The 27,200-nt window shown below is 41.1% G+C and overlaps 1 protein-coding gene and 1 long non-coding RNA gene across 3 annotated transcripts; both read right to left on the bottom strand.

Annotated features, from left to right (window-relative positions):
• Positions 1-6,403: 6,403 nt before the first annotated feature.
• On the bottom strand, positions 6,404-20,751 carry LOC145465121 (uncharacterized). The gene is made up of 3 exons (XM_081448895.1): positions 20,735-20,751; positions 20,182-20,331; positions 6,404-7,703 (listed from the first exon to the last, which is right to left on the bottom strand). The coding sequence occupies exons 1-3, from the start codon at positions 20,749-20,751 to the stop codon at positions 6,404-6,406; spliced, it is 1,467 nt and encodes a 488-aa protein (XP_081305021.1).
• On the bottom strand, positions 20,217-27,031 carry LOC145465489 (uncharacterized). 2 transcript variants are annotated; one of them, XR_014041617.1, is made up of 4 exons: positions 26,884-26,925; positions 25,794-25,836; positions 23,977-24,024; positions 20,217-22,720 (listed from the first exon to the last, which is right to left on the bottom strand). It is a non-coding gene; the product is annotated as an uncharacterized LOC145465489 (long non-coding RNA). The 2 variants fall into 2 exon arrangements; XR_014041616.1 differs by having other exon boundaries at positions 25,794-27,031.
• Between the last annotated feature and the right edge of the window lie 169 nt (positions 27,032-27,200).

Genomic DNA, 27,200 nt, shown 5'->3' with positions numbered 1-27,200 from the left:
ATACAGTATCGGATAAATTTGCATTCACGGGCAAACTCATAACAAGAACATATCCTCCATACATACAAGTTTAGATAGACAAGTAAGTCGCACAGGCGATAGGTGAGGGTTTTGCGGCGTTCCTTGGCTGTTTAAATTTGCGTTCACGGGCAAACTCATAATAAGAACATATCCTCCATACATACAAGTTTAGGTAGACAAGTAAGTCGTACAGGCGATAGGTGAGGGCGTTGCGGCTTTCCTTTGCTGTTTGAAGGATTAGCAGAGGGCCTTTAATCCATATGACAAGTATACAGTTAAAACAACAAATTAATTTCCGGTGAGGTAATTAGTGTTTCCAAATATTTTTAAAGATAATAGGGTGTCGATTTCAGAGAGAGCAACTTTTCGTTTGCTCTTTTCATTTTCTGTTTGTAGGATCAGCGGAGTGCTTTTAATTTCAGTTTTAAACGAAGATTTGGGGGTTGATTTTGGTTTATACACGGTCGGATAAATTTGGGCTTATTGGCGAACTCATAATAAGAACATATCATCCATACATACAAATTTAGATAGACAAACAAGTGGCACACGCGATAGCTGAAGGGTCTATATTAAATTTACAGATTGGTAGCGCAGTTGTACTTTTGCCAGTCTTGAAGTGAATTGAATGAGCATTGTGTGAACAGAATGAGCACCATGAGAGCACTGTATGAGCATTGTTGAGAACTGAAATATACTGTTTACAGTGGTGATAGTGAAGTCAGGGTACGATTCATTTGCAGTTTTTAGTTTTTATGAAGTTTTCGAAATGTGCTGTATTATATTTTTAAGCGATGACGTATTGTGTGACGTCATCGCTTTATGCTGGCGTGCTTGCATTCCTTTGGATAGTGATTTCGCATAGTTTCGTCCCGTTTATGTCGCGCACGATTCACCCTCAGTGGAAGGGAAATACACTCCGGGAGGTACTAAAAAAGCACTGTGTGAGCATTGTATGAGCTCTGAGATATCTGAACTAAACTTATGTTTGTGGGACACGCGATAGGTCAAGGGTCTACATTAAATTTATGTATTGGTGAGCGTTGTTTAGGGCTGAACTAAACGTATCTGTGGGCTGAAATAGTTGTGAAACTGAACTAGAATTGAAGAAGAACATTGAAGAGGTTCGCTGTGAAAGCAGTTGAGATAGCAAAAAGCAATAGGGAATAGTGTTACGAAAAATTGAGCTAGCTGAAAGTTTTGTCTTTATCAGAACTGGCTAATGTAGCTTAGATTATGGTCTCTTTAATGCAATACAGACTGGCGGTTCCGTTACACAACATTTACATGAAAGCCACAGAATACTCAAGTCGTGTAAGGGAAAAGTTTTGGTTTGTGCCATTGTTTACATTTTACCTGGAGGCAATGCAATGTATCTTTCAACTTTAAAAAAAGTAATTCGCTGAAGAACTAATCATTTTGCTGTAATGAAAACAGCTTATAGCTGTCGCGCATGATAAGAGCACAAATTAGGTTTGGTTTGTGAAAAACAACTAGAAGAGTCTAGAAGACGTGATTTAACCACAGGATTTTCAGCTGAAAAACACTCACAATGGAAAACAGGTCATTTTTGTAATAAAAGTTACAATTCATTTGCAGGTTGTAGTTTTTTGTAAAGTTTTACAAATGTGGTATTTTAAATTTTCTGTCAACGGAAGAGTGGTTGTGATTAAACAATAGATAATAGCTTTGTCAGAGGTAAATCAATAGGAAGGTTCATTAAAAACAGGTATAAGGTTAAAACAACAAATTAATTTCCGGTGAGGTAATTAGCGTTGCCAAATGTCTGTTATTTCAAGATATGGTGTTGATTTCAGAGAGAAACAATGAAAATACTGTTTGTTGTTTTCAAGTTTGCGTATGTTGTTGATGTACTTTAAACAACAAGTTTCACTTTATCCGGAGAGATGAATGTTTATTCATTTCTTTGCAGCTTCTAGGATCAGCAGAAAGAGTTTATTCGCCTTTCGGGGAACTAGGAACTTGTCCTTTGCGGCTGTCTTTTGCAGTTTGTAGGATCCGCGTAGTGTCTTTAATATCAGCATTTAAAAGAAGATTTTTATTGTGGATTGTGGTTTATGGAAAGTCGGATAAATTTGCGCTCACCGGCAAACTGATAATACGAACACATCGTCTATACATACAACTTTAGATCTACAAGCAAGTTGCACACGCGATAGGTCAAGGGTCAACATTAAATTTACGTATTGGTGAGCGCTGTTTAGCCCGGACTTTTTGCTGTCTTGAGGTGAATTCAATTGAATGAGCACTGTCAGAGCAGTGTATTAGCACTGGAATATCTGAACTATGCTTGTCTTTGAACTGAAATAAACTGTATTGGTGAAAGTCTGGATCCGCCACTGGATTTCTCTTGGGGATCTATCACATTATTCTTTTACATTGTTTTATTTCATAAGTCTCACTGCCGGTCATAATTTGAAAAGTAAACAGAAGGGAGAAAGGTGAATTGTATTAATCAGCTCAAAGAGGAACAATGGAACAAAGGGAACAAGTAAGCATTACATGCCGTTTACTGTAGTCTGCATGATTGATACTCTTTTTGATTATGATTTTTTTGATGCCCTTGGCGGTTTTACCATTTTCACCGTTGTCCTTGGTGTAAGAATACATCTTACTTCGAAGACCAATGAATTCTGTTATAATTATTTCTCCAGCAGCTTCATCCTTGAATGTGCCGATTACTTTCTTATTGGATTTATCGTAAAATTTACTGATTTCTGGATAATCACTGTTATCAAATTTGTCTTTATTTTTGAAGAAATCCTTATACACATCTTTTGTTTGAATTTCTTATGTTAAACTATCAGTGTCAGTGAATAATAACTTGGCTTTTGATTTATATTTTTGTTTGATGTAATTATAATGAAAGTCGTACATTAAAGTCTTACTCAAGACCAAAATACATATACCTATATAAGCAGGTCTATTCAAGGTGAGTGCTTCTTTGATTTTGTGTACTGCTACTAAATAGACTGTTCGCAGTCCCCTATTTTTCCGTAATATCGTAGATGTCGATCGTTGAGTTCGACGGGCCGCCATCTTGGTCTCTTGATGCCAGCGAAGCTAAGGAGAGTACAAAATGCCCGTGGGTAGTGGCGGTGGGGTTTATAGCGTGGGAATGAAGGGGCGGAAAAAATAGGGAGACCGTAACAGCTTCCCTCTGTCTCGTGTTCGCTGCGTTAGTTGTTCCAGCAACGGCAACACCGGATTGGTCGAAGGGACAATAGAGTTCATCAGAGCGTAGCAGAGCGTTGACAACTTGAGTAACAGAAAGTAGACTACGAGTAGTCCCTCTTTCGCTTAGTCCGTCGTGCGTGACGCGAAAGAAAACCGCGAGAAAAAAATGGCCGCGCGAAATCCTGGAGGCGAGGAGCGCGCGAAAGGAGGGACTACCGCCTAAGCCCAAGAGTTTGAATTACGCGTTGGTCTCACAACGCAAAAATATGATTGGCTTATGTTAGGAGCGTTGACAACATGTTGTCAACATTCGAGATACCTGTGACGTCTTGCAGGAATTTTTTGGAACCGGAGCAAATCGAAGCGTTGGATTCGAGCTTCGCAAGCCGTGATGTTCTTGCGAATCTGCCACCAGGCTTTGGAAAGATTTAAATTTATCCAGTGTTTCGTTTGGCAAAGCTTTCTGCCTCCAACTCGACTGCGAGCGTGTTAGTGATTTCGCCGCTCAACAGCATCGTCTAAGTCAGCAACGACTATAAATTCACTGAGCTTGGCCTTTTTCTGCCGTCCATTTGAAAGATTGAACCGGCTTCTTACTTGAAACCTGACATTCACCTGAAATTGTCCGCTGCTATCGGCAAACATTTCACCGCAGTTGGATGATCTCCTATGTATAATGTATAATGTATAATGTATAATGTAAATAAATTCTCGGTTGAAACTCTGTTGAAATTTTCGCGATAACTTTTAGACGCAGCGAAAATCGTTACAAGAGGCCTCTTTCGCCGTCTTCTTTTTAAAACTTCTTTGGCAGTTTCGCTGAATGAACACTGAACGCAGATATACTTCTCACGGCAAATGTTTTTGCCTGGCTACTTGAAGAGTAGAGTAGAGCAATTTTATTCAGATCTCCTGGGGCTATTGATAACAGGCGATAATAAGAGGACGTCAAGATGAGAAATCCTACACCGAAAAATCACTCGGCCGTGAAAGGGCAAACTCTTGGGCTTAGGAGGTAGTCCCTCCTTTCGCGCGCTCCTCGCCCCCAGGATTTCGCGGAGCCATTTTTTTCTCGCGAATTTCTTTCGCGTCACGCACGACGGACTAAGCGAAAGAGGGACTACTCGTAGTCTAAACAGAAAGTGACATTCATCACTTCGCGGCTCAGGCCAAAATGGCGTCAGTTTCAAGAGAATTTGCTGGAGAATGTTTTGATTTTGATCGTCTGTCTGCTTCTTGTCTTGGAGGATTGGTGTTAAAGTGCGAGCAAAAGGAGGCTGTTTCTCGTTTACTCGAAAGGAAAAGATGTTTTGGCGGTTCTTTCAACTGGTTTTGGCAAGAGTTTCGAATATACTAGTATCAAAGTTTCGTTTTGGCGAAGGAAATGGCTGAAAGCTCCATTGGTTGTTCTTCAGGCAGACCTTCCTGCCTTGTAATTGTGCCGCTACGTAGCATCATTAAGGAGCAGATCAGGTTTCTGAGGTTTTTTGATGTTTCATTGCGGTGAAACGATGTTCATTCTTTTCAAACGCTGTTCACCTTGACTTTCCGCGTCGGTGTTTTCGCGATTAAGAGCTGTCCTGATGAACTCGATCAAGGTACTTGCATTGCGAATCTTTAATGCGCACTTCGCGCAAACACGAGAGATTTCTCATCTTGTTGACTTCAACATCAAGATGTATTTTCAAAAGATCTCGCAAGGGAATTTTGTCAACTCCAACCCTTTGAGGGATCTTTAATAAATTTTCGGTCGAAATGTACTCTTCTTTCCCCCGAACTCACCCACTGAAATTTTACAATTAACGCCGCAAAGACGGCACGCATCTGAATAATTGGAATTCTCTGCGCGCTTTGCCGCTTTTTTTGGAGTCAGAGAAGAGTTCTTCTGTCCCGCATTCATTCGACTCAACTTAGTAAACGTTCAAAATGTTTCGAAATTCACAGAGGCGCCAAAATTCGGCCGCGCCCCTTGAACACGAGACACATTGAAGCTGTTACAGTCTCCCTATTTTTTCCCTCCCGCCGTGCCCTCCACCACCCCTACCCACGGGCATTTTGTACTCTCCCCAGTTTCGCTCGCGTCAAGAGACCAAGATGGCGGCCCGTCAAACTCAACGATCGACATCTACGATCTTACGGAAAAATAGGGACTGCGAACAGTCTAGCTACTAAATTTTTATCGAAAGTTTTGGATGAAACATAAGTTGGCTTAACAAGTAACAAGCTTCACATCAACTCACTTACGAACATTCTCCACTGTCTTACCAAACACTGCATTATTCATCGGTTTGAAGAAGTCTTTTTCAAACGAGTTTTTAGCATTAGTTGTTTTCTGTGAGTTGAAATCAATGTAGCTCTTCAACCAGGGTGATTGATTGAATTTTAAAACACGATGGATTTTGGTCAGCTTTAATCCCAAGGAGAGATACAATTGTAGATTCCTATAGTGGAGAACATATTTTTGTTTGTTGCTTAATGTGGGGATCAATTTATGAACCTGCCCTATTGAGATATTAAATTTGTCTTTTATTTGCCGGCAATATTCTGAAAGCATATTTTCGGTGACTTTTACCTGTTCAGGAGCAAGAAGAAAATCGTTGTGTAGATCATGCAATTCATGAGGGTATACCAGTTCCACTTATAAAATCAATCCTGTTTTGCCATCATCTGTGTATTTACTGAGATCTACTTTATTGGCCTGCTTGTCTGTCATCCATCTGAATTTACCAATTAGAAGATACTGACTCATAGCCCAACCATATAGGTTATTAGCATCAAGATAAGTGATGTACTTTGACGGTTTGGTCTTGTCATATGATTTCATGTACTTGTTATTAGCCCCACCAAATTTGTTGGCGATATAGCTTGTTCCTCCACGCATACCCTTCTCAATAAATTGAAACATATCAATATCACTCATTAATTCAAGTTCAATATTTGTCATCTTAAGCATGGCATCCCGAGATAAACCTGGACTCGTGAAATAATGAGCTGGATCGAGCTTATAGTATTCAAGGCATGGTTTCCTGAAATTTTCAAATACATCAGCGAGTAACAGAATATCTGACATCAAATATAGATCATGATACTCACCCATATTCTTGAGCTCAAATCCTTTCCAAACACGCTTGGCATGTTTATAGTCATCATCAGAGATATGTTCATCATTTAGAATACTGTAGAATTAATCTTTTGTTGGTAGCTTGGTTTCATTGAACTTTTCAAATGAGTCCATATAGTCGTATGGATAAACACCTTTCTTTGACATCAATTCAAGTGCTTTTCCTTGGAAAACTTCAGATGTGTATTTTAATGATTCCTTGGGCAGATTATCGACTAGTTTATCCAAACTCATGAACTGGAAACTATCAATAAATACCAAATTGTGGCCTAACATGAATGCCATATATTTCTCCATACTATTCGGGATGCAATTAATCTTCATTTCTTGCTCCTCACCTTTCTTATTGGTATAGGTGTTATTCTTAGCTATTTGACCAATCTGCTGCGTTATAAAATGGCTGTCATAACCTCTAAGATTATGAAATATGACTGGTATCTTATCTGTTAGTTGAAAATTGAGGTTGCAAGCTTCATGAGCAGACCCTCTGTATTTACCTGTCACGTGACAATGATCTCTGACTCTTTTGTCCTTGTTGTTATACTTCTTGCCACAAATGTGGCACTCTGTTGCTTGTTTGAAAGTCTCTTCGTCAGCAGGAGTCATCTTGATTGGTTTATTGAACTTGTATTTGATAGTATTTCTGCAGCATTTCACTTCATCTATTATTTTTTCCATGAATTTGCAAACCGCATTTTCACCTCGGTAAATTTGAGCTGGTTTGAAATACTTATCATCATAACAGCAGACGACTTTATAACTGAATCCACAATCAGTATGTTTTTGATAAGCTTCAGTATATGAATCATTATCATTTGGTTTACAAGAATCTACTTTTTCTGTAACTGCTTCGAAATCAGCATAAATCACAAATGGTGCTTGTAACTGTAGGCTGTGATTTTGAAACTTAATTTTCTCACCCTTCTCAGGCATTTTTATTGCTTGTTCACCGTTAATAACAATACACTCAGTCTTGTGTTTACTAAGAAGATCTTCAGATGACAAACACTGTAGACAGTACATACAAGAGTGTTTTCTATGCTCATGTTTGGTTTGATTGTACATGAACCTATCAAAGTCTTTGATCAACAAATAGTGTTGTTTGTCCTCATTGGTTATTAATAGAAGATTCAAATGATCATCAAATCGTTCTTTGGAAACATACATTGGATATGCTTGTTTATTTTCATAACCGAAAACATTAATTCTGATACTGTTCTGTTTCTCAATTTTATTGAAACTAGTGACTTTAACCGGAAATTCAACATTAGAATAATCTAACTTATTAATAAGTGATCTGTCTGATTTCTTGATTCTCTCCGGATGAATCTCTTGTGGATTCAAATACCTGATATGACACCATCTGAAACATTCCGATTGTCCTTATTTTTCACATTGATCAGGCGTTTTGTTGGGTTTCTCAACTCTTTCGGAAGTTGGATATATGACTTGGCTGACAGTGGAACATATTTGACAATATTCAGATAATGGTTATCAATTTTATCGATTTTTATGATTTCTAGAGGGGTGGCAAGAGTATTTTTTGGTAATGAGCCGATTCCGCACAGTGTTTCTAGCAGAAGAATTGTTTGATTTCTAGAGGGTTGGGAGACATGAAATTTCCTCATGAGAGGGCTTAGGACGGAACATACTCTTAGAGGCCTGAAAATACATTTTTCGAGTTGAGGCCCGGCGAAGGTATTTTTTGGTTTCTAGGGAAGTAAGAAGGCCGCTTTTTTGCATAATGTCCTAGTACCGCCGTTTACTATACTACTATCAAAGTCTTCTTGAATTAGTTTAGAGTCCCTAGGGCTGAAAAAATATCGCCCAAGTTCCCGGAAATCGACCCAAAGTTGGTCAAAATCGCGCTGCACGTAGCCCGCTCTCGGCGACACTCTAGTCATAATGATTGGACGGGACTACTGGTCATCGCTAACGACCTCCCAGGGGACTGCGGTCATCTCAGCAAGCCCAAAACATCCCCAGCAATGGTATATAATTCATGGCAGAATACCATATATGCATCCGCGTATAGTTACATGTAATAGTGAGTACTTGGTGTACAGCAACATATTATGTCCCCAGTTACTGTACCAGCTTCCTGTACTTTACTTACTTCGTATACTTAACTCGCTTGATCTACTCTGCTTGCTTGGTGACCTTTACTTTCTTGATTTACTTTACTTGCTTGATATACTTTACTTGCTTGGTGTCCTTTACTTGCTTGGTGTCCTTTACTTTCTTGGTGTACTTTACTTGCTTGATGTACTTTACTTGCTTGGTGTACTTTACTTGCTTGATGTACTTTACTTGCCTGATGTACCTCACTTGCTTGGTGTCCTTTACTTGTTTGATGCACTTTACTTACTTCATGTACTTTACTTGCTTGGTGTACTTTACTTGCTTGATATACTTTACTTGCTTGGTATACTTTTCTTGCTTGGTGTGCTTTACTTGCTTGATGTACTTGACTTGCTTGGTGTCCTTTACTTGCTTGGTGTACTTTACTTGCCTGATGTACCTTACTTGCTTGGTGTCCTTTACTTGCTTGATGCACTTTACTTACTTCATGTACTTTAATTGCTTGGTGTACTTTACTCGCTTGGTGTACTTAACTTGCTTGATGTACTTTAATTGCTTGGTGGCATTTTTGCAAGTGCGGCGCATTTTGCCAAGTGTGGCCAATTTTTTTTTTAAGGTTGCGCATTTTGACAACTTTGCCGCGTTTTTTGAAGTGTAGCACATGTTTCCAAGTGTTACTCAACTTTCCAAGTTTGGCACATTATGGCAACTTTAGCGCATTTTTCTAAGTGTGGCGTAGTTTTCCAAGTGTGATGCATTTTTTCAAGTTGGGCACATTTTTCTAAGTCTAGCGCATTTTTCCAAGGTTGCTTCATTTTACCAACTGTGTCGCATTTTTTCAAGTGTGGCACATTTTCCGAGTGTTGCCCATTTTTCTAAGTGTCGCACATTTTTCCAAGTCTGGCGCATTTTTCCAAAAATTGCGCAGTTTTCCAATTGTCGCGCATTTTTCCAAAAATTGCGCAATTTTCCAAGCGTGGCGCATTTTTCCAAGTGTGGTGCATTTTAACAAACGTTGAGCAATTTTCCAAGTGCTGCGCATATTACCAACTGTTTTGCATTTGTTTACAAGTATTGCCCAGTTTTCCAAGTGTGGCACATTTTTTGAAAGGGTTGCGCATTTTTCTAAGTGTGGCGCAGTTTTCCAAGTGTGGCGCATTTTTCCAACTGTGCCGCATTTTTTCAAGTGTTGCCCAGTTTTCCAAGTGTGGCACATTTTTTCAAGTGTGGCGCATTTTTCTAAGTGTGGCGCAGTTTTCCAAGTGTGGCGCTTTTTTCCAAGTGTGGCATATTTTTCCAAGTGTAGAGCATTTTTCCAAGGTTGCCGCATTTACCAACTGAACCGCATTTTTTTAAGTGTGCCACATTTTTCCAAGTGTGGCACAATTTTGGAAGCGTGGCGCAGTTTTCCAAGTGTGGCGCATTTTTCCAAGTTTGGTGCATTTTGCCAAACATAACGCAAAAACAGTTCCACGCTCGGTTTCGAGCTTCTAGTCCCGAAATATAGCCCCACTTTATTTTCAGACTTAAAAAGTAGCCCAGACCGCCTTACGCGTAGCGTGATTTTGACCAACTTTGAGTCGATTTCCAGCATCTTAGGGATATTTTCCCGTCCTGGGGACTCTAAACTAACACGTGATGGCCTTGGTTTTCGGTGAAATGGAGAGAGGTAAAACGATGGCACGCTCGCTTTCGAGCGTCTAGGCGGAAATATAGCCCCACTTTATTTTAAGACTGAAACAGTAGCCAGGACCGCTTTACGCGCAGCGTGATTTTAACCAACTTTGGGTCCATGTCCAGCAGCTTGGGGGATATTTTTCAGTCCCAGAGACCCTAAGCTAACTCGTAATGGCCTTGGTTTTTAGTGAAATGGACAAAGGAAAACTAATTAAACGCTCGGTTTCAAGCTTCTAGGACAAAATATAGCCCACTTCATTTTAAGACTGAAAAAGTACCCGACACCGCCTTACGTGCAACGTGATTTTGCCCAACTTTGGCTCGATTTCGAGCAAGTTGGGGGATATTTTCAGTCCCGGGGACTCTAAACTAACTCGTGATTGCCTTGGTTTTCGGTAAAAAGAAAAAAGGAAAAATATTTGAACGCTCGACTTCGAGCTTCTAGGCCGAAATAAAGCCCCACTTCATTTAAAGACTGAAAAAGTAGCCAAAACCGCCTTACGCGCAGCGTGATTTTTACCAATTTTGGGCCGATTTCCATCAACTTGGGTGATATTTTCCAGTCCCAGGAACTCTAAACTAACTCGTGACGGCCTTGGTTTTCGTTGAAGTGGACAGAAATAAAAATAATTTAACGCTCGTTTTCGAGCTTTTAAGCCGAAATATAGCCCCATTACATTTTAAGACTAAAAAGCAGCCCAAACCGATTATGCAAAGCGTAATTTTGACCAACTTTGGGTGGAGTTCCAGTAACTTGAAGGATATTCTCCACTCCCAGGGACCCTGAACTAAATCGATGTGGCCTTGGTTTCCGGTGAAATGACCAGAAAAAAATTTGAACGCTCGGTTTCGAGCTTCAAGGCCCAAATATAGCCCCACTTCCTTTTAAGCCTCAAACAGTAGCCGAGACCGCCTAAAGCGCATCGTGATCTTGACCAACTTTGACTCGATTTCCCGGAACTTCGGAGATCTATTCCAGTCCCGGGGACTCTAAACTAACTCCTGATGGTCTTGGTTTGCAGAGAAATGGACACAGGTAAAACGATCTTTGCTCAGTTTTGAGCTTTCAGGCCGAAATATAGCAAATCGAAAGGAAATCGAGCAGATGTTGCTTAAGATCGCGATGTGCGCAAGGCGGTCTCGGCTACTCTTAGGGCTATATTTCGGCCTAAAAGCTCGAAACCGAGCGTGCGATTGTCTTACATGTGTCCATTTCTCAGTGAACCAAGGCCATCAAAAAATTAGAGTCCCCGAAACTGGAAAATAACCCCCAATTTACGGGAAATCCAGCCAAATTTGGTCAAGATCACGATGCGCGCAAGGCGGTCTTGGCTACTGTTTTAGTCTAAAAATGAAGTGGGGCTATATTTCGGCTTAAGCTTTGAAACCGAGCGTGCGATGGTTTTCCCTGTGTCCATTTCTCTGCAAACTAAGGCCATCAGGAGTTAGTTTAGAGTTCCTGGGACTGGAAAATAATCCCCAAGTTCCGGGAAATCGAGCCGAAGTTGGTCAAGATCACGATGCGCGTAAGGCGGTCTCAGCTACTCTTTCAGTCTTAAAATGAAGTGGGGCTATATTTTGGCCTACAAGCTCGAAACCAAGCGTGCGATTAATTTACCTGTGTCCATTACTCTGGAAACCAAGGCCATCAGGAGTTAGTTTAGAGTTCCCGGGATTGGAAAATATCCCCGAAGTTCCGGGAAATCGAGCCAAAGTTGGTCAAGATCACAATGATCGTAAGGCGGTCTAGGCTACTCTTTCAGTCTTAAAATGAACTTGTGCTATACTTCCACCTAAAAGCTTAAAACCGAGCGTGCGATCGTTTTACCTGTGTCCATTTCTCTGCAAAGCAAGGCCATCAGGAGTTAGTTTAGAATACCCGGGACTGGAAAATATTCCCTAAGTTCCGGAAAATCAAGCCAAAGTTGGTCAAGATCACGATGCACGTAAGGCGGTCTCGGCTACTCTTTCAGGCTTAAAATGAAGTTGGGCTATATTTTGGACTAAATGCTCGAATTCGAGCCCCCGATACTCTTACCTGTGTTCATTTCTCTTCAAACCAAGGCCATCAGGAGTTAGCTTAGAGTCTACGGGACTGGAACATATCCCCCAAGTTCCTGGAAATTAAGCCAAAGTTGGTCAAGATCACGATGCGCGCAAAGCGGTCTCGCCTATTCTTTCAGTCTTAAAATAAAGTTGGGTTATATTTCGGCCTAAAAGCTTGAAACCGAGCGTGCGAGCATTTTACCTGTGTCCATTTCTCTGCAAACCAAGGCCATCAGGAGTTAGTTTGGAAAATATCTCCCAGTCCCGGGGACTGTAAACTAACTCCTGATAGCCTTGGTTTGCAGAGAAATGGACACAGGTAAAACGATGGCACGCTCGGTTTTGAGCTTTACGGCCGAAATATAGCCCCACTTTATTTTAAGCCTTAAGGAGTTGCCCAGACCGCCTTATGCGCGTCGTGATCTTGACCAACTTTGGCTCGTTTTTCCGGAAATTGGGGGATATTTTCTAGTCCCAGGGACTCTAAACTAAGTCCTGATGGCCTTGGTTAGCAGAGAAATGGACACAGGCAAAAGGATCGCATGCTCGGTTTCGAGCTTTTAGCCCGACATAAAGCCTCACTTTATTTAAGACTGCAAGAGTAGCCGAGATCGCCTTACGCGCGTCGTCATTTTGACCAACTTAGGCTCGATTTCCCGAAACTTGAAGGATATTTTTTAAACCCAGGGACTCTAAATTAACTCTTGATGGCCTTGGTTTAATTTGCAGAGAAATGGACAGAGGTAAAACGATCTTTCCTCGGTTTCGAGCTTTTATGCCGAAATATAGCAAATCGAAAGGAAATCGAGCCAAGGTTGCTCAAGATCGGGATGTGCGCAAGGCGGTCTCGGCTACTCTTTCAGTCTTAAAATGAAGTGGGGCTATATTACGGCCTAAAAGCTCGAAACTGAGCGTGCGATCGTTTTACCTGTGTCTATTTCTCTGGAAACCACGGCCATCAGGAGTTACTTTAGGGACCCGGGACTGGAACATATCCCATGAATTCCGGGAAAGCAAGCCAAAGATTGTTAAGATCACGACGCGCACAAGGCGGTCTCGGCTACTCTATTAGTCTTAAAATGAAGTGGGGCTATATTTCGACCTCAAAGCTCGAAACCAAGCGTGCGACCGCTTTACCTGTGTCCATTTCTCTGCAAACCAAGGGAAACAGGAGTTAGTTTACACTCCCTGGGACTGAAAAATATCCTTCAAGTTCCGGGAAATGGAGCCAAAGTTGGTCAAGGTCACGATGCGCGTAAGACGGTCTCGGCTACTCTTACACTCTTAAAATGAAGTGGGGCTATATTTTGGCCTAAAAGCTCGAAACCGAGTGTGCGATCGTTTTACATGTGTCCATTTCTCTGCAAACCAAGGCCATCAGGAGTTAGTTTAGAGTTCCCGCGACTGAAAAATATCCCCCAAGTTGCAGGAAATGCAGCCAAAGTTGGTCAAGACGACGATGCGCGTAAGGCGTTCTTGGCTGCTCTTTCAGTCTTAAAATGAAGTGGGGCTATTTTTCGGCCTAAAAGCTCAAAAGCAAGCGTGCGATCGTATTACCTGTGTGCATTTTAATGAAAACCAAGGCCATCAAGAGTTAGTTTAGAAGCCGTAGAACTGAAAATATCCCCCAAGTTCCGGAAAATCGGGCCAAAGTTGCTCAAAATCACCAAGGGCGTTAGGCGGTCTCTGCTACTCTATCAGTCTCAAAATGAAGTGAGGCTATATTTCAGCCTAGAAGCTCGAAACCGAGCGTTCAAATATTCTTCCTCTGTCCATTTCACTGAAAACAAAGTACATCACGAGTTAGTTTAGAGTCCCCAGGACTGAAAAATATAACGCAAGTTCCTGGAAATCGACTCAAAGTTGGTTTTTCACTTAAAACCATGCCCGTCACGAGTTAGCTTGGAGTTCCCGGGACTGGAAAACATCCTGCAAGTTCCTGGAAGTCCACACAAAGCTGGTGAAAATCAATGATGGCCTTGGTTTCAGTAAAATAGACAGAGGAGGAGGAGGAGGAGGAGGCTCGGTTTCAAGCTTCTAGGCCGAAATATAGCCCCACTTCATATCAAGAGTGAGAAAAGGCTGCCGAGACCGCCTTACGTGGAGGGCGATTTTCACCAACTTTGGGTCGATTTCCAAGAATTTCGGGGATATTTTCCAGTCTCGGGGAAACTAAACTAGCTCGTGATTGCCTTGCTTGTCAGTGAAATTGACAGAGGAAAAATATTTGAACGCTCGGTTACGAGCTTCTAGGCCGAAATATAGCCCCACTTCACTTTAAGAGTGAGAAAAGGTAGGCGAGATCGCCTTACGAGCAGGGCGATTTTCACCAACTTTGGGTCGATTTCCAGGAAGTTACGGAATATTTTCCAGTCCCGGGGTCTCTAAGCTAACTCTTGATGGCCTTGGTTATTAGAGAAATTGACAGAGAAACAATATTTGAGCGCTCGGTTTCGATCTTCTAGGCCGAAATATAGCTACACTAAACTATCAGGAGTTAGTTTAGAGTCCCCAGCACTGGGGAAATTTTTCTTACCCTTAAAGTAAAGTCGGGCTATATTTCGGCGTTGAAGCTCCTAAACCGAGCGTTCAAATATTTTACCTCTGTCCATTTTACTGAAAACCTAGCCCATCGCGTGTTAGTTTAGAACTCCCGGGACAGGAAAATATCCCGCAAGTTCCTGGAAATCGATCCAAAGTTCGCTTAAAATCGCCCTAGGCGTAAGGCGGTCTCGGCTACCTTTTCTTTAAAGTGAAGTGGGACTATATTTCGGCCTAGAAGCTCGAAACCGCGCGTTGAAATATTTTTCCTCTGTCCATTTCACTGAGAACCAAGGCTATCAGGAGTTAGTTTAGAGTCCCCAGCACTGGGGAAATTTTTCTTACCCTTAAAGTAAAGTCGGGCTATATTTCGGCGTTGAAGCTCCTAAACCGAGCGTTCAAATATTTTACCTCTGTCCATTTTACTGAAAACCTAGCCCATCACGTGTTAGTTTAGAACTCCCGGGACAGGAAAATATCCCGCAAGTTCCTGGAAATCGATCCAAAGTTGCTTAAAATCGCCCTAGGCGTAAGGCGGTCTCGGCTACCTTTTCTCACTCTTAAAGTGAACTGGGGCTATATTTCGGCCTAAAAGCCCTAAACCGAGCGTTCAACTATTTTTCCTCTGGCCAATTCACTGAAAACCAAGGCCATTACGCGTTAGTTTAGACTCCCCAGGACTGGAAAATATAACGCAAGTTCTTGCAAATCGACCCAAAGCTGGTAAAAATCGCCCTGCGCGTAAGGCGGTCTCGCCTACCTTCTCTCACTCTTAAAGTGAAGTGGGGCTATATTTTGGCCTTGAAGCTCGAAACCGAGCGTTCAAATATTTTTCCTCTGTTTATTTCACTGAAAACCGAGGCCATCACCTGTTACTTTAGAATCCCTGGGACTGGAAAACATCTCGCTAATTCCTTAAAATCGGCCCAAAGTTGGTGAAAATCGCCGTGCGCGTTAGGCGGTCTCGGCTACCTTTTCTCACTCTTAAAGTGAAGTGGAGCTATATTTCGGCCTAGAAGCCCGAAACCGAGCCAAACAGAGCGTTCAACTATTTTTCCTCTGTCCACTTCACTGAAAACCAAGGCCATCACGAGTTAGTTTAGATTCCCCAGGACTCGAAAATATAACGCAAGTTCCTGGAAATCGACCGAAAGTTGGTAAAAATCGCCCTGCGCGTAAGGCGGTCTCGGCTACCTTCTCTCACTCTTAAAGTGAAGTGGGGCTATATTTTGGCCTAGAAGCTCCAAACCGAGCGTTCAAATATTTTTCCTCTGTCCATTTCACTAAAAACCAAGGCCATCACGAGTTAGTTTAGAGTCCCTCAGACTGGAAAATATCACCCAAGTTCCGTCAAATCGAGCCAAAGATTTTCAAAATCACGATGCGCTTAAGGCGGTGTCGGCTTTTGCTCAATTTGCCGAAACTTGGGGAATATTTTCCAGTCCCGGGGATTCTAAACGAACTCTTGATGGCCTTGGTTTGCAGAGAAATAGACACAGCTAAAATGATCGCATGCTCGGTTTCGAGCTTTTAGGCGCAAATATAGCCCCACTTTATTTTAAGACTGAAAGAGTAGCGGAGAACGCCTTGCGCGCATCGTAATCTTGACCAACTTTGGCTCGATTGGCCGGAACTTGGGGGATATTTTCCAAACCCAGGGACTCTAAACTAACTCTTGATTGCCTTGGTTTGCACAGAAATGGACACAGGTAAAACGATCTTTGCTCGGTCTCGAGCTTTTAGGCCGAAATCTAGCAAATCGAAAGGAAAGCGAGCCAAAGTTGGTCTGGGTTACTCTTTTAGTCTTAAAATAAAGTGGGGCTATATTTCGCCCTAAAACCTCGAAACCGAGCGTGTGATCTTTTTACCTGTGTCCATCCCTCTGCAAACCAAGGCCATCAGGAGTTAGTTTAGAGTCTCCGGGACTGGAAAATATCCCCCAAGTTCCAGGAAATCGAGCCAAACTTGGTCAAGGTCACGATCCGCGCAAGGCGGTCTCGGCTACTCTTTCGGTCTTAAAATTAGGTGGGGCCATATTTCGGCCTAAAAGTTCGTAATCAAGCAAGGGATCGTTTTACTTGTGTCCATTTCTCTGCAAACCAAGCCCATCAGGAGTTAGTATAGAGTCCTTGGGACTGGAAAATATCCCCCAAGTTTTTGGAAATCGAGCCAAATTTGGTCAAAGTCACAATGCGTGTAAGGTGGTCTCGGCTACTCTTTCAGTGTTAAAATGAAGTGGGGCTATATTTCTGAGTAAAAGCTGGAAACCGAGCGTGCGTTCGTTTTACCTGTGTCCATTTCTCTGCAAACCAAAGCCATCAGGAGTTAGTTTTGAGTCCCCGGGACTGGAAAATACCCCGCATGTTCCAGAAAATCAAGTCAAAGTTGGTCAAGATCAGGATGCACGTAAGGCGGTCTCGGCTACTCTTTCAGGCTTAAAATGAAGTGGGGCTATATTTTGGCCTAAAAGCTCGAGTTCGAGAGTGCGATCCTCTTACCTGTGTCCATTTCTCTGCAAACCAAGGCCATCAGTAGTTAGGTTAGAGTCTCCGGGAATGGAAAATATCCCACAAGTTCCGGGAAAGCAAGCCAAAAGTGGTCAAGATCACGATGCGCGCAAGGCGGTTTTGTCTACTCTTCCAGGCTTAAAACGAAGTGGGGCTATATTTCGGCCTAAAAGCTCGAAACCGAGCGAGCGATCGTTTTACATGTGTCTATTTCTCTGCAAACCAAAGGCATCAGGAGTTACTTTAGAAAATCCGGGAGTGAACAATATCCCCCAAGTTCCGGCAAATCGAGCCAAAGTTGGTCAAAATCTTAATGCGCGTTAGGAGGTCTCGGCTACTCTTTTAGTCTTAAAATGAAGTAGGGCTATATTTCGGCCTAAAAGCTCGAAACCGAGCGTGCGATAGTTTTACATGTGTCCATTTCTCTGCAAACCAAGGCCATGAGGGGTTAGTTTAGGGTCCGCGGGACTGGAAAATATCCCCCAAGTTCCGCCAAATCGAGGCAAACTTGGTCAAGATCACGATGCGTAGAAGGCGGTCTCGGCTACTCTATCAGTCTTGAAATGAAGTGGCGCTATTTTTCGGCCGAAAACCTCGAAACCGATCGTGCGAACGTTTTATCTGTGTCCATTTCTCTGCAGACCAAGACCATCAGGAGTTAGTTAAGAGTTCCCGGGACTGGAAAATATCCTCCAAGTTCCGGGAAATCGAGCCACAATTGATCAAAATCACTATGCACGGAAGGTGGTTTTGGCTACTCTATCATTCTGAAAATGATGTGGGGCTATATTTCGGCCTACAAGTTCAAAACCGAGCGTTCAATAATTTTTCCTGTCTCCATTTGACTGAAAACCAAGGCCATCACCAGTTAGTTTAGAGCTCCTGGGATTGGAAATATCCCCCAAGTTCCCGCAAATCGAGCCAAAGTTAGTCAAAATCACGATGCGCGTAAGCCGATCTCGGCTACTCTATCAGTTTTAAAATGAAGTGGCGCTATATTTCGGCCTAGAAGCTCGAAACCAAGCGTTCAAATATTTTTCCTCTGTCCATTTCACTGAAAACCAAGGACATCGCCACTTAGGTTAGAGTCCCTGAGACTGGAAAATATTCCTTAAGTTCCGCCAAATCGAGCCAAATTTGGTCAAAATCACGATGCGCGCAAGGCGGTCTCGGCTACTCTATAAGTCTTAAAATAAAGTGGGGCTATATTGATTTAGAAGCTCAAAACCGAGCGTTCAAATATTTTTCCTCTGTCCATTTCACTGAAAACCAAGGCCATCACCAGTTAGTTTAAAGTCCCTCGGACTGGAAAATATCTCCCAAGTTCCGGCAAATGGAGCCAAATTTGCTCAAAATCAAGATTCGCGTAGGGCGGTCTTGCTACTCTATCAGTGTTAAAATAAAAAGGGGCTATAGTTCGCTCTAGAAGCTCGAAACGGAGCGTTCAAATATTTTTCCTCTGTCCATTTCACTGAAAACCAAGACCATCACGAGTTAGTTTAGAGTCCCTGAGACTGGAAAATATCTCCCAAGTACAGGCAAATCAAGCCAAAGTTGGTCAAAATCACGATGCGCGTGAGGCGGTCTCGGCTACTCTATCAGTCTTAACATGAAGTGGGGCTATATTTCGGCGTAGAAGCTCGAAACTGAGCCTTTAAATATTTTTCCTTTCTGCCTTTCACTGTAAACCAAGGCCATCACGAGTTAGTTTAGAGTCCCTGGGACTGGAAAATATCCCCGAAGTTCCGGCAGATCGGGCCAAAGTTGGACAAGATCACGATGCGCGTAAGGCGGTCTCAGCGGTCGATTTTCAGCAACTTGAGGGAAATTTTCCAGTCCCAGGGACTCTTACCTAACTCGTAATGGGCTTGGTTTTCGGTAAAATTGACAGACGCAAAGGGATCGCACGCTCAGTTTCGAGCTTCTAGGCCAAAATAGAGCCCCACTTCATTTTATGGCTGAAAAAGTAGCCTAGACCGGCTCACGCGCAGCGTGAGTTTGACCCAACGTTGGGTCGATTCTCTGGAACTTAAGTTTAAATGCTTGGTGTACTTTACATGCTTGGTGTACTTTACTTGCTTGATGTACTTTAATTGCCTGGTGTACTTTACTTGCTTGATGTACTTTACTTGCTTTGTGTACTTTAATTGCTTGATGTACTTTAATTGCTTGGTGTACTTTACTTGCCTGATGTACCTTAATTCCTTAATGTACTTTACTTGCTTGGTGTACTTTACTTGCTTGATGTACTTTAATTGCTTGGTGTACTTTACCTGCTTGATGTACTTTACTTGCTTGGTGTACTTTACTTGCTTGATGTACTTAACTTGCTTGATGTACTTTACTTGCTTGATGTACTTTACTTGCTTGGTGTACTTTACTTGCTTGATGTACTTTACTTGCTTGATTTACTTTAATTGCTTGGTGTACTTTACTTGCTTGGTGTACACTACTCGCTTGATGTACTTTACTTGCTTGGTGTACTTTACGTGCCTGGTGTACTTTAATTACTTTGTGTACTTTACTTGCTTTGTGTACTTTAATTGCTTGATGTACTTTAATTGCTTGGTGTACTTTACTTGCTTGATGTACCTTAATTCCTTAATGTAGTTTATTTGCTTGGTGTACTTTACTTGCTTGATGTACATTAATTGCTTGGTGTACTTTACCTGCTTGATGTACTTTACTTGCTTGGTGTACTTTACTTGCTTGATGTACTTTACTTGCTTGATGTACTTTACTTGCTTGATGTACTTTACTTGCTTGATTTACTTTAATTGCTTGGTGTACTTTACTTCCTTGATGTACTTTACTTCCTTGAGGTACTTTACTTGCTTGATTTACTCTACTTGCTTGATTTACTTTACTTGCTTGATGTACTTTACTTGCTTGATTTACTTCAATTGCTTGGTGTACTTTACTTGCTTGGTGTACTTTACTTGCTTGGTGTACTTTACTTGCTTGATGTACTTTCCTTGCTTGGCTTACCGTACTTGCTCGGTGTACTTTACTTGCCTGGTGTACTTAACTTGCTTGCTGGTCTTTACTTGCTTGGTGTACGTTAATACAGGTGAAACTTGTATTAAGCGGACACCCTTTGGACCCTCGCTAATGTCCTCTTGATATGGGTTGTTCGCTCTAAGCAGATTCAAATATATTGTGCAATAATATTAACCCGTTTGTAACATATTGTAACATATTGTAAGATCAAGGACTGCCGGTAGCACAATGTCCAGTCATTCAATGCATCAATCTGGAATAATCTGCTTAGCTTTAATATGACATCGGTGAACAATGTTGACGGAGTCTGAGCTGGGCTTTCAGAATTAAAAAGCCCTTGAAGTGTCTGCTTATTACAGGTTTTGTGCAACAAAATGGGTTAATATTGGTGTCCGTGTCCGCTTAACTGAGGTGTCCGCTGAATGCACGTTTATTTTGGAGTAAATGTAAGAAAAAAAGGTGGGACTTGAGCAGGTGTCCATTTAATAGACTGTGTCCGCTTAATATGGGGTCCGCTTAATACAGGTTTCACTGTACATACTTGAGACTTTTCGCCATCTCGATCGAGATGTTTTTGCGTACTGTTAATTCGTTGATTACTAAAGATGCGTTCCTTACTTTCCAGCTGTTGTTACTGAGAAGAAGCTAATTCAGGGCGTGGGGAGAGGGGTTTCTACCCTATATAAGGTATGTGCCGCCTTTTTGAAGGCTATGGCTTGTGAACCGTTTTGGTTTGAAAATGGGTAGAATGATTTCGCCGGTTTGGTCCGCAAAAGTATGGCTTAATTTTAAATAAACCATAATATAGACATTACTTGAAATTTATGTCTCTTTTTGTCGAGTTTATCATCTTCAAACAAAAACGAGAGGAATCAATTTTAATACCACGATAAAGCGCGATTTGCCTCGCAGAATACACTGAACGGTCATGCATATTTGAAAACAGCATTTTAGAGGTCAAGCCTAGAAAAGGGTATGAAAAGTGACATTTATTGGTCTGAAATGGGGTCAGGATTTAGAGAACTGGACGGCACGCGCCTGCCAATGATTCCAAGGAATACTGCACCCCCTTCCGGTATTTGGGAAGCCTACAGTGTTTATTATTTTAAAGTGCTCTACAGCCTGCGAATGCAGACGTATTTCCGCCTGTCGCTTGTCTACACCGAAAAATAACGTCAGCGAACTCGAGCCAGAAAACGGTTCTGTGACATAGCAACTTTTGTTTTCTGTTGGCCAATCAGATTTCATGATAGAATTAAACTCGAGTGGCTCGCGGCTAATCTCATACCCAGATTTCACTCTGTTTGACCCTGAGAAGTGAAATCTCCCTTCTGCTTGGTCTTGGAAGATCTGGGTTCTAGATTAATTCGCGGCTCCCCCGCTCGATGGTCGATTAATAAAACACCAACGAATATTTCTCATGTTTTCATTCCGCCGTTCCTCACTAACCAAACGCCTGGAACAGGCTATTTGCAGTTAACTGTAAGTCCGCATGTGTTAATTACACTGGACACCAACCGGAGGTGCACCAATCTCTGGTGGTTTCAAGTACGAAATTTGAAGCTAAAATTTGAAAGTTCTAACAAAAAAATTCTGTAATAGGAGATTTCGAGTCCACATGGAGGAGGGTGACTCACTATGGAAAAGCACTACTTTTCGGCGGAGAGGGGGACAAGACATGCTTTACAGCTGAAGAGTAAATGATTGCCATGCCGTCCCACATGTTTGATACCAAAAGAAAATATTCACTGTCAGTTTTGCTTTTTGTGCTCATGTTGACTTCATAAAATATCCAAAAACACTGACGTTCTCCTTTCAGCGCGCGCGGATTACTCGACTTTTCGTCCTCAGTGCGCGTGCCATCGTAAAACTATAGGGAGCCACCTTAAATACTGATTATGTGAAAAGAGTTTGGGGAAATACAACACTAAAATAAGGTGGCATTGTGGGAAGCTTTATTATAACAAAATAGAGAAATTTACAGAGACCGTGGTAGTGTGAAATTCTTCAGAATGTGCAATGCTCTTACTTACAAACACTATTGAGTACAAGCTGAATAATGCGATAACAGCCAATATCCCTCATTGGCACTGCTCTTAAAAAACATTTGCCAGGAGTTGTAAAATAAGCCCTATTTATATTCGATTTTAAGTAAACCAGTAATATTAGTGTTTTAATATAAATCACTGACTTAACGCTTTTCTCAGTACTGTGAAAAAATCCAATTTCATGTTAAATCACACCTGAAAAAAGTAAAAATCGATCTACATTTGTCAGGAACGGGAACGGGAAAAGAGCATTTCGACATTATTTAGCTATTCGAAGGAAGATATGATTATCAATCTTGTTTGACCATGCAGTCGTAGCCACCTTAATTGCATCCTCCGCAAGGCCTTTCGTTAGTACAATTACGAGACAAAGTCAGTTGGATGAATGATTTACAGTTCCCAGAACTGAATTGTCAGAGAAAAAGATTAATCCTCTTCAAGGTTTTTCTTCCAACTTTTTCCTTTACGGTTCCTCTTGCCTAGAAGATAATAAATTATAAAAGGTGAGTGCCTTTGTTCTTATTTGTTGTGTCTGTTGACTACTTGATCCTAGCAACTTTAAAGAAAAGTATCCAATGAAGACGCTTATTGAGAATAAGGGGAACCATCCTCGTAAATGGATCAAGAACGTTAAAAGGTTAAGTGTCTTTTCTTTGGCTCTTTCAAGTTAAAATACTGTGTATAATGTGTAATTATGAATCATAGTTGGCCAGGAAATATGGGATCCGTAGAGTAGGCAGCATAGAGGTTTCGGTGCTTCACAAATTCAACTGTGTTCGTTCTCAATTGGTTTCAAATTTTCTGGACTCCTAAACGACACTGGTCTGTATACGAAAAAGATCACCTTCCCTGGTTCCGATTGGTCATTTTTCTTCGAAGTGGCCAAATTCCATGCAGGTCAGAAATGGGTCGAGGGCTTCATTTTGAAATATTTGCAAAGCTCTATTTCAGTGCCCTCCAAACCGTCCACTTAAGTTCTATTCCTGTCTTAACATGTAATTAACGGCCTGTTGAGTTGATCTCTGTATACTGGAATTCAAAATGCTTCATTGTGCCCATACTAGTTCCACTCCTTTCTACAGCTAGAGACAATTTATGTATTTAAAAAGTAATTAGTTTTGCTCTGCTCCACCCCTTTAAATGTTGAGCTTACTGCAAAATTACCCACATGGAATTGTTTTGTGTTGCTACAGCATTGGAAAAGGAGAGGGAGGGCAGCCTATCAAAGAGTTTATGTTTGGTGTTTCCTGGGTTGAGTTTGCAAATTGCTGGAAACGTTATACCTTTAAAACAATCCCAAGTGCGTTTATCTTTGGAGAAAGCTGCTTTAGGTAGCCTTGCTGATAGCTTCAGTACAAGGCAGGAAAAAAAACACCACTTGCGATTGCCCAGGGCAAGTAAATTTTGCTCTTGGGCTAGTGAAAATGGAAGATTGATAGTCCGGTGGGCAAGTGAAATTAGCCTCAGCAGTCTTGTTAAGGCCGCTGCACACTAGCCGATTTTTTGTCGGCCGACAAAAAATCGGCTAGTGTGCGGCGGCCTTTAGTTGATAAGGAATGAACAAAGCAGACTTATTGGACAATTAATATTTTAGTGGGGGCAACTGAAAACTGAAATGTACTGGCCCACTGAGCAACAGGATTTCATTGTTTTCCTGCCCTGCAGTACCATTCATTTTCTATTGGTGCCATTTTGTTCAGTTCATTTTTCCACATTTACTTTGATGTAAAAATACCTGTTGTAAGACCTTGGTGTAGGCCATCTACTAACTGCTTGTCAGCACCTAAAACAACAAAGAAGTGAGTCAATTTAAATCACTATTACTGTTACTGTTATTAAAAAGCATAAAATGTAACCCCTTTACAACGACCACAGAGGAGAAACAAAACTGGGGTCGTATAACATGTGTACCAGGGTAGATTCTAATTATGATAGCAGTACTGATGTGCGTAATGAAATATGCATTTTCCTTTAAATCATGTGACCAACGACTACCTTTTGGAGTCCGAACATCATGCTTTCACTTTGAATAATTTACTTCTTTGATACCATCATCCAAAATGCCTGATGAGCAATTATAAATTAGGGACAAGAAAGGCGGCAAATAGTAAAGATCAATTCCATTGACGTCATGACGCGCGTTCCAGTACGACTTTCCGGCCTTGCTTTTCCCTCGTGTAAGCCAGCTGTTTACTCCTCATTTTAACGCTTTTTTCACTGTTTAAACAGCCTAGTTCGAAGATAAAGTATGGAATCATAAAATTCCGTCCAAAATAAATGTTTCTTTGTCATTTCGATTTAACCATCTACCGTGAGCGACAGTCGTATTTGTACCGGGCCGAACAGTCGCAGATGACGAGCTCCGTATGTACTGAGCTGAGCTATAACTGTTTTTTGCTGTTCAAAATGTATTTTATTAGGATCAAACTTTTTTTCTTGCTGATCACGTTGTACAAACACCCTGATCCTGCTGTAATCGAGCTGTTTATCAGTATTATTTTGTTTTGTGGTTGAAATTAAGCCTGAGAGGCAAATCTACATAGGTCTCGCAGATGTAAAATGGATGCAGGAGAAAGAAATCCTCGTCATTAATCAAGCCTATGTGGTAGAATAGAATAAATTCCCTGGTTTTGGTGAACGAAGCCATTTTTGTTAAGACTCGTAGAGGCCGCACACGCCGTTGCGCATGCCGTACAGCACAATCTCAATCAAGTCCGTCCTTCATTCATTCATGAGCGCGCACTTAAATAAATAACCACGCGTGACACCACGCGTGTTTTCCTGATTTTTTTGACGTCAGCGTGACCAAATAAATGCTAATTTTCTCGCGTTCCCTTGGGTGAATTTTTCTTTAATTTGGCTCAGTTCTAACCACAAACAATTCCAATAAAATACCCTATTTTTGTGAAAATCTCTCAGAGCTAATCTAATATATTTAGAATAATGACAAATTACAGATTATTGGAAAAACCGTCTGAACAACCTTGACTTTTTACCAATTCAAAGTGTCAGGCAGTATCGTTTCCATGATGTGGAGAAGTATGAAACAATTTCACCAAAGGAAAGTATAAATATTAAGGAGTTTAGGTCAAAATGAGGAATACATCTGCCTGTCATTAGATTAGATGTTGCCATGGTAACGGCGTTAATCCAAAAGTTGACAACCAAAACATAAGCCTTATTTTAACAGTACCCATACTGGTAAATCTCTTCGGGTAAAACTTTAAGAGAAATTAACTAAGTTTCCTTTTCTAACTCGCGCTCTATAGGGAGGGTGTTCGTAATTACCCTAGGGAGCCACCTTAAAAATAACCAATGAAAATGCTTCGTGGAGGCTGCTTTTGGTGTTTTTACTTTATGTGCACCACAACATAAATAGTAATTTTGCAATATATTGCTTATTTTGTTGCCTTTTAACGCAGCCTAACCTTAATAAATCAGTAACTGAAAGACTGACTGACTGATTTACTGACTGACTGACTGACTGACTGACTGACTGACTTACTGACTAAATTAATACATTAAGAAATAAATAAATATTATGACATTTACCTTTTCTAACCAGGGCAGCCTTTGTGAACTCTTCATCCAAAGCCTGTTGATCAGATGTTGATATAAGAATCATGAACAAGTACTGTGAAACTAAAACAACTGATATTTTACTAGGCAGAGTTCATACTTAAGTTTTCACTTGTATTAAATGATTCTAAAAACTCATCACATGTGATCAGTCAGTCACATTGGATGAATTTCGCACTCGGATGGTAATATTTACCACTAATTAACCGAGAGTGAGGTCTTTACGGGAAAATCTCAAACCGGGACCATGCCGCATTAACCGAGCAATAGAGAGTTTAAGAAAGCCACGACGGCAACGGCAACGTCGCTAAACAAAAGGTTTAATGAGCAGAACAATGACTGTGCACGCGCGTTATGATTCTTGGTACATTTCTTTGCCGTCCCCTGCAAAACAAGAACGTGAAATGGCCAAATTCCGCGTTGTCTGAACAACGTAAACCACAACAGCTAAGGTTTGAAATTTCTATTTCAAATTTATCTCTGTGTCCCAGATTCAGTTTCGTGATACTTTTGACAGTCATAAACAAAGTAAATGACTTAAGAGTATCACGAGATTCGTAGGTAACATATAAATTCATTTTTTAATCGACGTTTTCCTCGGCGTCGTCGTCGTAGCTTCTTAAACTCCCTAATAGCAAAGTCAATACGGCAAGGCCGTGGCTTGAGATTTTTCCTTATGGACTGAATGTTCGAGGTTAATAAGTTGTTTATTATATGGCTTTTTGCTTTAGTTTAGCAGGCCCGTAATCGACCCGTGGGCATTACGGGAGAATAATGCCGTATAATAAGCTAATCAGAGCTCGCATTCTAAAGGCTACAAACACAAGCCATCTAACAAAGCGTTGTATTGTTTTTCCATTTTTTAGAAGAGAAGTTTTCATTCCTTTTCATCCACCTTATTGCCAAATTACATCATTTGATTAGAAACTTCTGCAAGGAATTACTTTCCAACATGCCTGTCTGAGCATTTACTTAAACCTTTTGTGTAAAACATTGTGGTAACTGAAAAAACGTCAGTACTGTAGTGCTTTAATACACAGCTAATCCCAATAAACAGATTTACCAATTTGTCCACATCATCCTGGTCCATTCTGGCATTACTGCTGGTACTAAATATATAGAAATCAACAAAATTGAGACAGAATACTTAGTTGTTTGAGCCACTAGTTGGACATTTGTATAGAATTCTGTATAGTTTCTTTCAGTACCTCTCATTTCAATAAAAATATCATGAAATAAATGTTTTAATTTTAATTATAACTTAGAGATATATCATTGCCATCAGAAAGTAGCACAACTATTGCATTTCTAAAGTGCATTTATACTGCCAAATAAAATTTATAATTCATCACCTTCTTCCTTTCCAGTTTCTGGCACTTT

This window comes from Orbicella franksi, chromosome 13, assembly GCF_964199315.1.
Source record: "Orbicella franksi chromosome 13, jaOrbFran1.1, whole genome shotgun sequence".
Lineage (NCBI taxonomy): Eukaryota > Metazoa > Cnidaria > Anthozoa > Scleractinia > Merulinidae > Orbicella > Orbicella franksi.
This window is presented reverse-complemented; position numbering and strand designations above follow the sequence as displayed.